General features: G+C 45.1%; 1 protein-coding gene across 3 annotated transcripts in view; it reads left to right on the forward strand.

Annotated features, from left to right (window-relative positions):
- The window catches only part of LOC126354328 (SAGA-associated factor 29), a 66,688-nt gene that overhangs the window by 24,926 nt on the left and 24,452 nt on the right, over positions 1–17,310 (forward strand). For all 3 annotated transcript variants that reach the window (XM_050003891.1, XM_050003890.1, XM_050003889.1), the window contains one exon: positions 6,139–6,420. In XM_050003891.1, the coding sequence (XP_049859848.1) occupies positions 6,139–6,420 (282 nt within the window). The remainder of the gene's footprint in view (positions 1–6,138; positions 6,421–17,310) is intronic.

Genomic DNA, 17,310 nt, shown 5'->3' on the forward strand with positions numbered 1-17,310 from the left:
ATGAGACAAGTAAAGAGCCCAACGCTGGAGGCGGTGTGGAGCCGTGTCGGGAAGTGACGTTGATGGATGAAACAAAGAAACAAGTGATTTGTGATCTGTAACAAGATGAAATTTGGATCCGTTGAGAAAAACACCAGACTTATGAAGAGCATATATAATGGCCAAAGCTTCTTTTTCAATTTGAGAATACTTTTGTTGGGGATCCTTGAGCGTTTTGGGGGCATAAGCAATTGGTTGTTCAGAACCATCAGAAAAACGGTGCGCAGGGACTGCACCGACCCCGTATTGAGAGGCGTCCGTGGCAAGAACAAGATGTTGTCCAGGTCGATAAGTAGCCAGGCACGGGGCCTGTTTCAGCATAGTCTTCAATTTCTGAAAGCCGCATAGCATGATGCGGATCAGTGAAAAGGCACGTTTTTATGCAACAGGCGATGCAATGGCTGGTTATTTTCCCCAAGAAGGCCTGCAGTTCCTTAACAGATATAGGGCAAGGAAGGGCATCGATCGCAGAGACAGTTTGCTGAAGCAGAGGAATACCATCCCGAGAGAGTTGAAACCCCAAGTACGTCATAGATGCCTGAAAAAATTTTGATTTCTGAAGATTACACTTAAGACCGGCAGTCTGTAAGACATGAAAAAGTGAGTGGAGATTTTGAAGATGTTCATCAGTGGTGGAGCCAGTGACAACAATGTCGTCGTGGTAATTTATACACCCAGGGACAGTGTGCAATAATTGTTCCAAGAATCGCTGAAAGAGAGTGGGGGTGCTGGCAACCTTGAATGGCAATCGTTGGTATTGATAGAGGCCGAAAGGCGTGTTAAGGGCCAGAAACTGCTGGGAAGCAGCATCGAGAGAAAGTTGATGATAAGCTTCTGACAGGTCAAGCTTAGAAAAATACTGGCCTCCAGCAACTTTAGTGAACAATTCTTCAGGTCGAGGCATAGGGTAAGTGTCGATAAAGCATTGAGTATTTACAGTGGCTTTGAAATCGCCACAGAGATGAATATCGCCATTTGGCTTAGCAACGACGACGACAGGAGAGGACCACTCAGTGGAAGTGACAGGAAACAAGACCCCTGAAGCAGTGAGACGAACCAGCTCCCGTTTGACCAGATCACGAAGGGACACAGGAATGGGCCAAGCCCGAAAAAACTTAGGCCGAGCAGTTGGTTTGAGTGTGATATGAGCTTCAAAGTCATTTGCATGGCCTAACCCAGGAGAAAAAAGGACGAAAATGTCGTTGACAAGGAATCCAATTGAGCATAAGGAACAGCATCAGAGAGGATATTGACAGAGTCATCTATGGGGAACCAAAAACGCGAAAAGGCATCGAAACCAAAAAGATTCTCCGCGTTACTATGATCGACCACAAATATGGAAACCGTGCGAACGATAGATTTGTAAGATACCTCAGCATCAAATTGTCCCAAGAGAGAAATCTTCTGTTTATTTAAGTTCGTAATTGCCTAGTGACAGGTGACATGATTGGAGAACCCAACTGAAGATACATCTGAGAATTGATGATAGTGGCAGCAGAACCAGTGTCCACCTGCATGCGAACATCTCGAGCAAGTATTTGGACAGTGAGGAATAACTTCCCTGAAAGGGAAGAAGTACAATTGATGGATAACACAGAATCAGAATCAGCGTCATGTTCATGAACATCATGTGTGGGGTCGGATTGGCAAACGGATGACACATGACACTTTTTTTGCATTTGTGACACACGGCCCAATGTTGTGGACAATGTTTTGCAAAACACCATGGACATGAAGGAAGTTGCCATGGGTTTTGCTGCAGTTTCTTAGAGGTTTCATTATGGTTAGGCCGAGGCTGCACTTGGGAGCGTACTGTGGCCACGTCGGCCGGTGGGGACACACCACATGCTTCGTTAACATCGCACAGAGGTTGTATGTCCCCGATGTCGCCCCGTACCTCTATTTGCGCACCAGCGGCGCGAGAAATTTCAAAAGACTGAGCAATGGATAAGACTTCATCTAGAGTCGGATTTGCCAACTGAAGGGCACATTGCCTAACTTCTTTGTCGGGCGCCGATCGGATAATAGCATCCCGTACCGTGGAATCGGCATAGGATTCTTTTTGAACTTCAGTTACAAATGGACACTTTCTACTGAGGCCATGAAGTTCAGCAGCCCAAGCACAATAGGATTGTCTCAGTTGTTTTTGACAACGATAAAAGGCAACACGAGAGGCTACCACATGCGTTTGCTTTTGAAAATAGATGGACAGAAGTGAGCACAAATTTAAGCAAAGGACAAAGATGCAGGATCTTTCAAAGGAGCCAATTGTGACAACAACCAATACATTTGAGGTGAAATCCATGAAAGGAACAGAGACTTACATGTTTCTTCCTCCGCAACATGAAATGCCAAGAAGTGCTGTCGAAGACGTTTTTCGTAATCAGACCAGTCTTCCGCTGTCTCGTCGTAAGGAGGAAAAGTAGGTAGAGACAATGATGAGAGACGCCTCGCATTTGATGCCACGACGAAATCACAAATCGCATTTGTGAGAAGCGTTTGCTGTTCTATGAGACCTTGCAGTAGTTGCTCTAAAGTAGCCATGGAAACATGTGGGTCAATGATGGAAAAGAAAAATCCCATCCTCGTCGCCAATTGTTATAACTTCAAGTTGAACAAACATATTTCAAGGAAAACGCAATACGTGAAAGTCACAGATCAAGTAAACAGAGTAATACATGTGTACACTTTAACAGTCAAATCATAACTGAGTCCAAGTCTAGCGGCCACTGACTGGCTGGCTGCATAGGTGGTGCTGCTGCTGCATGGCTGGCAGACAGCGCCACATGTAGAGGACATGCGTAACTGCGCGGCAGCACTTTGGAAGATCAGCGAGTCACAACACAGAGAACACACGTTTATATTTGTGACTGTTGTTCACAGCAATAGGAAATGCCCAGTAAGAAAAGGTAACATCAGCATGGTACAGATTTGTGATCATGACAGTGGTTAAGCCGTGGCTCAACTACAGGTTGCAGTGTTACAACTGTAAATGGAAAACCAAAAACAAATTTTTTGTTCTGCTGCTGTTTGAATGGGCTATGCCAATGGATAAATTTGGGTTTTTACATTGCCACAGCTATTTAAACTTCTACAGAAATTCGTGTTTCACACGAGACTTTTGATTTCAAATATGATTGGTAAGCCTTCTAGTAACCTTGTTCCAGCACCTCTTGGGAGCAGATGTGGTCTGCGTTATGAATACCAAGCAATAGTACACAAAAAAAGTCACTGGAAATATTCAGAAGAACCATCAGTGATACGGAATGACATGGCGTTGGATATTTTCATAATTTAGGGACCAAACAAGAGTGTAACATTATGAAAGCAATGGACAGACTATTTAGTATATATTATTTGTATAGATCACAAGGTGAAAAATGTATGAAGGTGCAGAGTTGGATATTGCTAATATGTGCAGTTTAGTTTCTGTGTTAATTGCACAAATACACCGTCATTTGGCCATTGCACATACTTCTGTATGGAGAACATAGTAATAAGCGCTGCTGGTTTAGAGAAACAACTGAAAGAGATCAAAACAAGTAAGTCACCAGGTCCTAATGGAATCTCAGTTCGGTTTTATGAAGAGTACTCTACAGCATTGGCTCCTTACTTAGCTCAAATTTGTTGTCAATCTCTCACCCAGCACAAAGTCCAAAGCAACTGGAAAAAAGCACACGTGACTCCTTTGTATAGAAAGGTTAAAAGAATGGACTCACAAAATTACAGACCCAATTCCTTAACATAGGTTTAGTGCAGAATTCTTGAGAATATTCTCAGTTTCAATATAATAGATTTCCTTGAATGGGAAAAGCTTCTATCCACAAATCAGCATGGTTTTAGAAAGCACTGCTCTTGTGGAGAAAGCACTGGTCTTGTGGAATTGAGGTTGCCCTTCTCTCACATTAGATCCTGTAAACCATTGATGAAGGGTGACAGGTGGAGTCTATATTCTCAGATTTCCATAAAACATTTGACGTAGTGCCACACTGCTGACTGTTAACAAAGGTACATGCATACGGAATAGGTTCCCAGATATGTGGCCGGTCGCTGTGGCCGAGCGGTTCTAGGTGCTTCAGTCGTGCCCCGTGCTGCTACTATGGTCGCAGGTTCAAATCCTGCTTTGGGCTTGGATGTGTGTGATGTTGTTAGGTTAGTTAGTTGTAAGTCTAGGGGACTGATGACCTCAGATGTTAAGTACCATAGTGATTAGAGCCATTTGAACTGGATATGTGAGTGGCTTGAAGACTTCCTAAGTAACAGAACCCACTATTTTGTCCTCGATGCCGAGTGTTCGTCAGAGATGAGGGCATCATTGGGAGTCCCCCAGGTAAGTGTGATAGGAACACTAGTTCTCTAAATACATAAACAATGTGGTGGCCAGGGTAGACAGTTATCTGTGGCTGTTTGTTGATGATGTTGTGGTGCATGGAAAGTATCATCATTGAGTGGCTGTAGGAAGATACAGTATGACTTAGATGAAATGTCTAATTGATGTGATGAATGGCAGCTAGCTCTAAATGTACAAAAATGTAAGTTAATGCAGATCAGTACAGAAAATAAACTCACAATGTTCAGATACATTATTAGGGGTGTGCTGCATGAACAGTCACATTGATTAAATATTTAGGTGTAACGTTGCAAAGCAATATGAAATTGATTGATCATGTAAGGACTGTAGAAGGGAAAGCGAATGGTTGGCTGCAGTCTGTTGGGAGAATTTTAGGAAAGTGTGATTCATCTGTAAATGAAACAGCATATAGGAAAATAGATGACCCATGGTTGAGTACTGTTCAAGTTTTTGGGATTCACACAAGGACAGATTAAAGAAGACATTGAAGCAATTCTTCAGAGGCAGGCTGCTAGATTTCCTAGCAATAGGTTCAAACAGCATGCAGAAATTATGGTGGTGTTTTGGGAAATGAAATGGAAATTACTGGAGGGAGGACAGTGTTCTTTTTGAGGAGCACTATTGAGAAAATTTTGAGCTGGCATTTGAGGCTGACTGCCGAATGATTCTACTGTTGCCAATGCACATTTTGTGTAAGGACCATGAAGATAAGATTAGAGAGATTAGGTCTTGTAAGAGGCATATAGACAGACATTTTTCCCTTGATCTATTTTGAGTGGATCAAAAGAGATGCCCTCCACTGTGCACCTCATGATGGCTTACAGAGTATGTATATAGATGTAGATGAAGACAGAGAAATTGTTTACAAAAAATTGCATGAAGAATCACATCCAGAAGGAAAATAAATAAGATATAAAGCATTAATAATAACATTAAGCAACATAGTGAGGTATTTTAATTCAATCATAAACTATAAAATTAATTTTGAATCATAGCAATGTTTTGCATCTTAGTGTAATACATCACTCATCATAATGAAAATGGGTAGTCTACCTCTATTGCTGTCAAGCGTGAAATGCAAATCGTAAACATTTTTTGTGGAGAATACTCAACAGCCATAAAGCATTGTTTACTGTCCAAAGCAACGAGCGGTATCTGGCACTTTTTTTGCAGCTGGTGAGGGATCACAGCACAGCCACTGCCAGTGCCAGCAAATTGGTTCTGGAGATCTCTTGTGCGGTGCCATTTGTAGGCAGATAGTCTGCTAAGAAATCTGTAATAAATATGTTGTTTGATGGAACTGTTACTACCAATATGCCACAAAGTGAAATTAAATATACGTGTGTTACCATTATACTTGTGACTGCAGCGTTCAGACAGAAGGTGCTATAAAATTTTGGCAACAAATGGTTTTGACTGCCAGGATTGAATTTGGATTACATGTAGTTTACCACCAGGCTGCGGGTGTGGACATTGCAGAACAGCTTGAACATAAAACAAGACTTCTTCCTGGAACTGTTGCAAACTAAAGTGTTGCCAGATTGTGAAGAAAGCTGGATTGGCAGCCATTAGGCTGGATGCCTTTCATTTGGTTTTAAAATGCAGGCTTTTCTGCCATTTGCTTATCCATTTCACAATAGCATCAGTACTAATGCAGAGTGAATGTTTCTTTCTGAGACATTTTATATTTGTTACCAATGGTTTTGCTTATAAATTTAAGTTTGAAAGTATATTTTTATATATTTCAGCAAAAATTGAAAGGCTTATACAAAGCAGCAGTATCTGATGCAGCTCAAGAAGAGGAACTTATAAGAAATGCCCTTAATAAAGTGAATGAAATTCGGGCAATTAGAAATGAAAGGAGAATTCAAGCAAGAAATGCTGGTAACAAGGAGACAATTCGTAGAGGGGCTCTCATGAAAATGTTGCAGAGTTCTGCTCAGACCTTACCACTTTGGGTGGGAAAATTAGGGGAAAAACCACCACCACTTTGTGGAGCAGTTCCAGCAGAACCTACATATATTGCAAAGGTTAGTGACATGCTGAGAAATATACATTATAACAAAAGTATTAAGTACTTATTTTTTAGACTAATCGCTATATCATACTTATAAAGTTGACTAAATTGTACCTGTTTACCTTTTTTAATTCACATGAAAATGGAAATTCCTTGTTGGGATTTACACAATGCAAGGAGTAAAGGTAGCAACTCACCATACAACTGAGACATTGATTGATCAGTAATTACATAAACAAGACTGAAACATTAGTAAGCTTTTAGATAATGTCCTCCTCTGGAGCTAACTAGTGCAGAACACTCATACACCTGTATGGCTACATTGTAGTCAGCAAGGACAGTGTAACCATGAAAGTGTATGTGTAATCTGCACTAGTTAGCTGTGAACAAGAACAGTGTTCGAAATCTTTACAATATTTTCAGTTTTGTTTGTGTGGCTACTCTCCACACCCTCATCCTCAGTATGTTTGAAAATTAAATAAACCAGTGTGCAGGGCATATCATTGCCCCGTGTTGATATTTAGTGTCAGTGCAATTATTAACAAAATATAATAATTTATTCACTCTCCAATTTTCTTTGTTTACTGATTTCTGTTTGGAAGGGAACTCTGATGAATTTACATCCTGCTCAGTGCGTCAACATAATGAAAAATTTACTTAGACATAAATTGTGCACTTGCTTTTCCCTTACCCATTCCCATCCTTTAGACAAACAGTGAAAATTATATTGCTTAGAGAATGTAGGAGCTGTCCAACATGCACACAGAAACAAACCATTAACATTAACTAATAAAAGGAGAAGTATAAAGATATTGATAGTAATTATTCCAGTTTACATAATCAGTACTTTTGTAAATTTCCCAGCATCTACATCTACATCTACATTTACACTCCGCAAGCCACCCAAAAGCACACTCAAATCTCTCTAATTTTACATTCATGATCTCCTTGGGAGGTATAAGTAGGGGGAAGCAATATATTCGATACCTCATCCAGAAACGCACCCTCTTGAAATCTGGACAGCAAGCTACACCGTGATGCAGAGTGCCTCTCTTGCACCCCCTTGCGGGTTTGGGGGTTAGAATAGGCCCGCGGTATTCCTGCCTGTCGTAAGAGGCGACTAAAAGGAGTTTCAAACTTTTCGGCCTTGTATGATGGTCCCCTGTTGGGTTTGACCTCCATCTCTCAAAATTTTCTGAAGAGCGAGCCGATTGGGGAAGGGCGCCTTACTTGGTGCATTGTGTCCATCTTGCGATCAGACCTTTCGCCAGCTTATACACCGTTGAACTGCAGTCCTGTCTGCTCTCCATCTCTTGGGCATGACTGTTTCTGCGTGCAGATTACACCTTGCACTGTGCAGTGCCTCTTTCTGCACCGACGGCGACCATGGACCACATGTTACCTAACATCCAGCACGGTAGCCAGTCCGTTGTGGTGGGGCCGCCATGTACCCTGTTGGTTGTAGCCCCCTGACAACACAGGGATCGCTCTACTGATGCCTGCGCCGTTAACTCCCCACGTATGCCAAGGAGTAGATGCCTATCCTCCTGGGGTATCGAGACTCCCGGCAACGGCCATCCTGCCAGGTGGCTCTTGCCGTGGCTGGGTGGCACCCGTGGGGAGGGTCCCTGGTCGGAGTAGGTGGCATCAGGGCGGATGACCCGCAATGAAGCGTGGTACATCGTCACTCACTGGTGGCCAGCGGCCAGCAGTCTCTAAGCGTTCTCGGGCTCAGTTTAACGCTCAGAATTACGATCCGAAAACGTTCCCCTCCCTGGCCACACCATGGGAGGAACGTAAGTCTCAGGATGGCAGTAGCAGTTATTCCCCCCCTCTTTCTTAGTTTGTACGAGGGCTGATGGGGAGTCTTTTCTCTCCACAAAGCCTGAGTTCTTCGTCGAGCATTTAGAGGACAAGTTTGGGGAGGTGGAGGGGCTTGTTAAAAGTGCGCTCTGGGTCAGTCCTGATACAAACGGCATCCTCTGCCCAGTCATGACGGTTACTCGCTTGTGACAAGTTGGGAGATGTTGCCGTTACGATCACACCCCATAAGAGTTTAAATATGCTCCAGGGAGTTATTTACCGTACCGATCTTCTTTTGCAGTCTGATGAAGAGCTGTGCGCCAATTTAGAGCGCCGAGGTGTACATTTCGTCCGGCGCGTTCATCGGGGTCCGAAGGAAAATCAGATTGCTACCGCTGCCTTCATCTTGGCCTTCGAAGTGGAAAGGTCAAGGTGATGGTCTACCGATGTGACGTTAAGCCGTATATCCCTCCCGCGATGCGGTGCTTTAAGTGCTGGAAGTTCGGCCATATGTCTTCTCGCTGCACTTCCAGCCTCACATGTCGAGATTGCGGACGCCCATCACATCCCAATACTCCATGTGCCCCGCCTCCCATCTGTGTCAACTGCGGGGAGCACCATTCACCTTGCTCGCCAGACTGCCGAATTTTCCAGAAAGAGCGTAAAATCATGGAATACAAGACCCTGACCGACTAACCTATACTGAGGCCAAAAGGAAATACGACCGACTCCATCCTGTGAGAATGACATCTTCCTACGCTGCTGCTACAACACCTGTGCTAGCCCCGTCTGTTTCTCCAATTGTGGCCGGATCGACGAGTAGTACAACTCCTCCTGCCCCCTCGCCAGTGGAGGCTCTACCCACCGGGTTGCTCCTGCGCCGTCTACCTCAGGAGCAACACCATCCCACCCATCGGGGACGTCCGTCCCCACTTCTAAGCCAGAGAAGTGTCCAACTTCTTCGGCTTCTCACGCTTGCAAGGGGTCCCTTGGGTCCCTCCCTTCCCAGGTTTCTGCCAGCGAGAAGGCTGACGACCAACAGTGGTGTAAGTGCCCGCAATCAGCTGGTCATAGGGCTTCACGATCCTCCTCCGTCCCGGAGACTGAATCGGTGAAGCCCTCCCAGCTGGTGCGACTCAAGGAACAGCGTGAGAAACCCAGGAAGAGCTGTCAGCCCAAGGAACTCGCGGTGGCAGCCATCCCACCGTAACCTTCCAGCTCTGCGCCCGAGGATGCGGTTGAGATTCTAGCGTCCGCTGAGGACCTCGATCTCTCCGGTCCATCAGACGCCATGGATACCACTATCACAGGTGCTAAATCGGAGGCAGCAGGTGACCCAGCGGCGTAATCTCCCTTCCCAGTCCCGTCACGCCTTTCTCAGCCATGGACAACACCATCCTCCAGTGGAACTGCAGCGGTTTCTTCCACCATCTAGCTGAGCTCTGCCAACTTATCAGCCTTCACCCTTTCCTCTGCATTGCTCTGCAGGAAACTTGGTTTCCGGCAATGCGAACCCCCGCCCTCCGTGGCTACTGGGGTTATTATAAGAACCGGGCAGCTTATGAAAGGGTGTCTGGTGGCGTCTGCATTTATGTCCTGAACTCTCTTCACAGCGAGTCTGTACTTCTCCAAACACCTTTAGAGGCTGTCGCTGTTCGGGTGTGGACGCCACAGGCTGTTACCGTCTGCAGTCTTTACCTTCCACCGGATGGTGATGTCGCGCAGCATGTCCTGGCTGCTCTGATAGCCCAATAGCCGCCACCTTTCTTGTTACTGGGTGACTTTAATGCCCATAACCATCTGTGGGGTGGGTCGGTTGCAACAGGTCGAGGCGCCATCGTTGAGCATTTATTGGCGCAGCTCGATCTCTCGATTTTAAATGATGGTGCCTTCACACACTACAGTGTGGCGCATGGCACACACTCCGCCATTGACCTTTCAATCTGTAGCCCTAGCCTCTTACCGTCTGTCCAATGGAGAGTGCATGACGACCTTTGTGGTAGTGACCACTTTCCAATCATTCTGTCACTACCACAGCGTCAGTCTTCTGGGCGCCCTAGCAGATGGGCTCTGAATAAGGCTGACTGGGACTTGTTCTCCTCCACTGCCGCTATTGAGCCTCTCTCTAATGATGACATTGATGCAGTGGTTCAATCGGTCACCACCGGCATCGTTACTGCCGCCGAATCTGCCATTCCCTGTTCTTCTGGGTCCCCTTGGCGGCGGACTGTGCCTTGGTGGTCACCTGAGATCGCTGAAGCGATTAAAGCTCGCCGGCGGGCACTCCAGCGTTACAAGCGACATCCCTCAATCGAACACCTTATCGCCTTCAAACGGCTGCGTGCGCGAGCCCGCCGCATTATCCGCCAACGCAAGCAGGAGTGCTGGGAGCGGTATGTGTCCACCATTGGCCTCCATGTCACTCCATCGCAGGTCTGGGCCAAGATTCGCCGGCTCTATGGCTATCGGACCCCTGTCAGCGTCCCTGCGCTCTCCCTGAATGGAGCAGTTTGTACTGACTTCGACGTCATTGCAAACCGCTTGGCAGAGCACTTTGCTGTGAATTCTGTTTCTGCCAACTACCCCTTGGGCTTCTGCTCGATTAAAGAGTGGATAGAACATCGGAGTCTTTCTTTTTGCACCCACCATCCTGAATTGTACAATGTTCCATTCAGTGAGTGGGAATTCTGCAGTGCCCTCCCCGCTTGTCCTGATACCGCTCCTGGCCCAGATAGCATCCACTCTCAGATGATGAAACACCTTTCAGTGGACTGCCAGCGACACCTCCTCGACCTTTACAACCGCATTTGGGTCGAGGGTGAGTTTCTGTCGCAATGGCGGGAAAGTCTTGTTGTCCCCATTCTGAAACCGGGGAAGAACCCTTTGGAGGTGGACAGCTACCATCCCATTAGCCTCACCAACGTTCTTTGCAAGTTGCTTGAACAGATGGTGAGCCGGCGCTTGAATTGGGTACTGGAGTCTCTGGGCCTTCTGGCTCCGTCTCAGGGTGGGTTCCGTAAAGGCAGCTCCGCCGCCGACAATCTGGTGAGCCTGGAGTCGGCCATCCGTACTGCCTTTGCCCGCCGCCAGCATCTGGTCGCTGTCTTTTTCGACATGCGGAAGGCGTATATATGACATGGTGTCATCGCATCCTTTCTACGCTTCATGGATGGGGCCTTCGAGGCCCTCTGCCGATCTATATCCGCAATTTTCTGTCGTATCGTACCTTCCGTGTGCACGTCGCGGCCTCATATAGTTCCTCCCAAGTCCAGGAGAACGGTGTGCCACAGGGTTCTGTTCTAAGTGTCTGTCTGTTTTTAATAGCCATTAACGGGCTCGCTGCGGCCGTGGGAAATTCTGTCTCCGCTTCCCTGTATGCTGACGACTTCTGCCTTTACTACAGCTCTATTGGCATTGCGGCTGCTGAACGCCAGCTACAGGGCGCAATCTGCAAGGCGCAGTCTTGGGCTGTAGTGCATGGTTTTCAGTTTTCAGCAGCCAAGACCTGCGTTATGCATTTCTGCCGGCGACGCACTGTTCACCCGGAGCCGCGGCTTTGTCTGGACGGCGAGCTTCTTACAGTAGTGGAGTCACATAGGTTTTTGGGGGTGGTTTTTGATGCCCGGTTGATTTGGCTGCCTCATATTCGGCAGCTTAAACAGGTGTGTTGACGGCATCTAAATGCTCTGCGATGCCCGAGTCACACCAGGTGGGGCGCCGACCGATCTACTCTCCTACGGCTTTACCAGGCATTAATCCAGTCCCGTCTGGACTATGGGAGTCTGGCTTATGGCTCAGCATCCCCATCTGCATTGCGGCTGCTGGACCCAATCCTCCACAGCAGGATACGCCTTGCCACTGGTGCCTTCCGGACCAGCCCTGTGGACAGCATACTTGTAGAAGAAGGTGTCCCTCCCCTGCGGTTACAACGCCAACAATTACTGGCTGCTTATTCTGCCCATGTTTTTAGCTTGCCCGGGCATCCAAATTATTGTGTCCTGTTCCCGCAGTCAGTCGTCCGTCTGCCAGAACGTCGGCCCCGGTCGGGTTGTCCGATCGCCGTACGCGTCAAACAGCTTCTCTGCGGGCTTGGGTGTTTCCCTGTACCACCTCCTTTCCGGGCCCCTCTGCATACACCCCCATGGTGTGTGCCTCGCCCTTGCCTTCGGCTCGACTTGGCACAGGGCCCGAAGGACTCAGTCCCTCTGGTGGCCTTCCGACGCCGCTTTTATTCCATCCTGGCCACGTATCAGGGCTCTGGCATTGTCTATACCGACGGTTCGATGATTGCTGGTCGTGTCGGTTATGCACTAACTCTAGGGGACCATTCTGAACAACTTTCGTTGCCGGCTGGCTGCAGTGTTTACACAGCTGAGCTGGTCGCCATCTTTCGTGCCCTAGAGTATATCCGCTCCTGCTCAGGTGAGTCTTTCGTTATCTGTAGCGATTCCCTGAGCGGTTTACGAGCTCTCGACCAGTGTTTCCCTCGTCCTCATCTGGTGATGGCTATCCAGGAGTCCCTGCATACTCTTGCCCGTTGCGGCAGATCTGTGGTCTTTGTTTGGACCCCGGGCCATGTTGGGATACCCGGAAATGAAACTGTTGACTGCCTGGTGAAAGAGGCCACTAGTGCACCATCTCTGGAGATTGGCCTCCCGGCGACTGATTTGCGGGCACTATTACGCCGCAAAGTTTTCGATTTATGGGACACTGATTGGTGCAACCTGCGCGTGCCAAACAAACTCCGCCGTATCAAGGAGACGACTACTGTGTGGCGGTCATCCATGCGAGCCAACCGCAGGGAATCAGTCGTCCTTTGTCGGCTCCACATTGGCCACAACCGACTCACGCACAGTTATTTACTGTGTCGTGAGGATCCCCCTCTTTGTCGTTGTGGGGCGTCCTTGATGGTGGTCCATATTCTGTTGGAGTGCGCCCTTTTAACTGTGCTCAGGCAGACTTTTGCACTGCCTGATACGCTCTGTGCACTTTTATCTGACGACTCTTCCATAGTGGACATAGTTCTGCGTTTTATTCGGGCAGGGGGATTTTATCGCTTAATGTAAGTGTGTGAGTTTTTGTGTTGATTCTGGCCTATGGTCTACAATTTGTCTGATTTTTTCATGTGTTTCTCGGTGGTTGGCTTTTCCCTTTTTGTTTGTATGGTCGGCCAACCACCGTCACACTCTGTGTGATTTTAGTTCATCTTGTCTGGTCTTTGTCTACATTTCTCTTGTTCTGTGTCATCTGTCTTATCGTCTGTTGATCCTTTTTTATTTTCTGTGGGTGTTTTTAGTATTTGGAAAAAGGGACCGATGACCGTAGCAGTCTGGTCCCTTTAACCCCCACAAACCAACCAGCCTCTCTTGCAGAGTCTGCCACTTGAGTTTGCTAAACATCTCCGTAATGTTATCATGCTTACCAAATAACTCTGTGACGAAACGCGCCGCTCTTCTTTGGATCTTCTCTATCTCCTCTGTCAACCCGACCTGTTACGGATCCCACACTGATGAGCGATACTCAAGCATAGGTCGAACGAGTGTTTTGTAAGCCACTTGCTTTGTTGATGGACTACATTTTCTAAGGACTCTCCCAATGAATCTCAACCTGGCACCTGCCTTACCAACAATTAATTTTATATGATCATTCCACTTCCATTTTGTATGTGGCAAGCTTGAAAGAAATCAGCAATTTGAAGATTTTTCAGTACATTATATTATTATCATGGACATCAGTGTGTGTATCCCTATTGCAGACTGTTCCAAGTTAGCTGCACAGGGCACAGGGTGCACGCGGGCTTTCACAGGTTCACTTGGTGAGCAGGCACTTATGTGGTAGCCTGCTTGCAAGGGTTCATTTCACTGCGCACGTGCACCCGCCATGTTATGTGCCTGGCACCTAGTTGCATCTTGTGCTTTTTAATGTACTTAGTGACGACAGTGAGCTCTAGAGCAGCCCGTTGCCATTTTCACGAAGTTGGGAAGGACAGTTTTTGTTTGCTGAGAAAGATGTGTTGCCTCAGTGCCTTGTGTGTCATAAAGTTTGAATACAATGAAAGATAATATTGTACAACGTCACTACATGTCTCTTTACATGAAGCAGTATGGTGAGCTGGATAGTATTGCAAGGAACCAAATCATTGTCACACTGAAGGACGAAGTTCAGCAACAGGTAAATGATGCAAAATAAATAAATATAACAAATGAATACATATTTCTTCTATGCACTCAGTATATGTGTGTGTTTATATATATTGAGTTAATTTATTACATACATTTATGCAGCTGTTTTATATTGCTGACACTGACAAAGATTCAACTTATGTGTGCAACTTCGTAGCTTGCTAGAAGTGCCACATCATTGCACCAACTGGAACACCATTCTCAATGGGTCCATTGGTGAAATCATGCCTGCTGTCTATCGAATGCTTAGTGCCAGCAGACAGTTCAAAATTTAAAGAATTTTACCTCTCCAAGCAAACAGTGTCTCATTGGATATGTCATATTGGTACGGATTTGGGAAATCAACTGAAGCAGAAGTTCCAGGTTTTTATAGCTTTTTGGTTAGCCCTCAACGAAACCACAGATGTCACAGACATTGCTCAGCTCACATTATTTGTGAGGAGTGTTACTTCGGAACTACAGATTTGTGAGGAGGTGCTAGAAGTGATACCATGGAGTACACAACCACAGGTCGTGACATATTTGAGGTTCTATGTGAGTGTGTAGAAAACATGCTTGCCATGGGACAGGTTCTGTCCCATGGCAACAGATGGTGCTCCACAAATAGTTGGGAGCAAGCGAGGCTTTGTGACCCTCGTGAAGGGAAAAATCAAGATGGAATTTTTGAAAGAAATATGAAGTGCACGCTGTTTTGTGCACCAGGAAGCCCTTTGGGCTGAAAGTGTAAAATGCACCGAGCTCTTGAAGGTCATGGTGAAGTGTGTAAATTTTGTAAGGCGCCACAGTCTCAACACTGCCAGTTCAAAGGCATTGTGCACAGCTTGGAAACAGCCTGTGGTAATATTCTCTATCACTGCACATACAGTGGCTTAGCAGTTACAAAGTTCTCAATGTATTTTTCGCAGTTTAGGAACAAATTGCATTGTTTATGGAAATGAATGGAGAAAGGCAAATATTACTGAGTGACGAGATGTGGGTAATGGACCTAGCCTTCCTAATGGATATTACAAGACGTTTAAACAGCTTAAATATGTCAATTGAAGGAGGATCTACTAATTGTTGATATGTGCAATAAAATTAATGCATTCATGGACACACTTCATGTATTTGAAAGGCAACTTGGTAGTGGAAACTTAACTTTGTTTTTATCCCTTCAATTGCCTGAAAAAATAAGTTTTGTTGATTATCAACAAATTATTGAACAACTTCATTGAAGTTTTAAGGCAAGGTTTCAGGACATGTGATGCCTACAAAAAGAGTTAAAACTGTTTAGCACTCCATTTTCAGTTGTACAAGATACTGTTGCTTCAGAAATGCAACTATAACTAATAGATTTGCAAAAAAGCACATTGCTCAAAGACAGATATTACAACACCACAAATTTATAAGATGGTATCACGATCTTTGTGCTGAGGATTTGCCCAAATTACACAGGAATGCGGCTGACATCATATATATTTTTGACTCAACATATGTTTGTGAACAACTATTTTGTATAATGAATAGAGTGAAAACTGCATAAAGGTCCCAGCTGCATGACCCAACACTTAAAGATTATTCTGTGTCTTGGGGCAGCTCGAGGGCTGACAGCCAATATTTCATTAATCGTGAATAAACAGAAATATGTTTCTCAAACTAAATAAAATGTTCATACATTCGGCTTGTATTAATGCTTTTTATTAATTTAATCAGTCACCCTGTATTGCCTTGTAGATGGTTTCCTCCCTAGCCAGTGTTTTGTGTACAGTGCTGTATTTAAGCTGCTTGCCCATCCCTTTCTACCTGTGACATTGTGTACACATACACAAGCTGTTTACTCATTCTTGCCTGGTGGTGCCCGGCTGCTCACAGCTGAACTCTCGAGCAGCCTTGCTTTAGTGTATGCTTGCCACATGGGTTATTGCTTTAAAGTCTGTTCTTAGTTTCATATTTTTTCCATTTGAAAAAATATGTGCCTGGTACATGTTTTCTTTTTCCATTGAAAATATTGTGTGCATTCTTCCTTTTACCTTTCATCTTTGCTGCTCACTTTGTTTAGTGTATACTTATACATTCCTCCTCTGACTTGTTGGCAACACTCACGATTGGTCTTTTGCCATTGCTTCTTTGGAATTCTAAAACTTTTGAGAGTCTTCATGTAAATTAACTACGTCAATTTCATGCAGTTTCAGTTCTATTGTTTGATAATTCCTTATCTGTATCTTAACAAAAAACAATCTCCCAGTTTACATAAAAAAGTCATCAGTGCTCCCTGCTTCTATCCACAACCCCAAGTAGTATATTCATGCATTTATTTGAACCTTCAAATGTTTTGTAAATGTCCTTAAACCATTTGTTCAAATCTTTATTTAAACTTCCAAATCTTGTTTCAATTCTTGTAGTGGGTTTCTGTATGAGCTCAACAAATACACATGTCACTGTCAGCATGTAATTTATGAAATCACCTACCCCATCAGTTCTGTAATGAGATTTTGATGGCATTGAACCACTGTCATGTAATACTTTTTAAGAGAGTAAACTGTCATTTGACTGTGTATTATTATAATTATCTTCCATACTGTCTAGATTTTGGCTTTAATGATGTAACAACTTTTAGCATTGTTCTTGATAATGGCATAAAAGCTGAAACCTGAATAGTACAAAAGGTAAATATAATAATACATGGTCAAATAGTAATTTACTCTTTTAAAAAGTTCAGTAATGTGTTGTAGCTAACACTGACTGCTATGTTGTGTTCAACCTTGCATCCAGTACCAATGCTGCTATCATCACAGTTAAGGACCCAGCTACTTCAAAGCTATTGCTAGCAGTCATTGCCTCTGTGAGATGTGAAGTCAATTACACCACACATTCACTTGCTGGAGATGCTATTAGTAATCCCAGTCTAGATACAAAATGAAAGCTCAGGCATTCCTCAT

The sequence above is a fragment of the Schistocerca gregaria genome, chromosome 3, assembly GCF_023897955.1.
Source record: "Schistocerca gregaria isolate iqSchGreg1 chromosome 3, iqSchGreg1.2, whole genome shotgun sequence".
Taxonomy (NCBI): domain Eukaryota; kingdom Metazoa; phylum Arthropoda; class Insecta; order Orthoptera; family Acrididae; genus Schistocerca; species Schistocerca gregaria.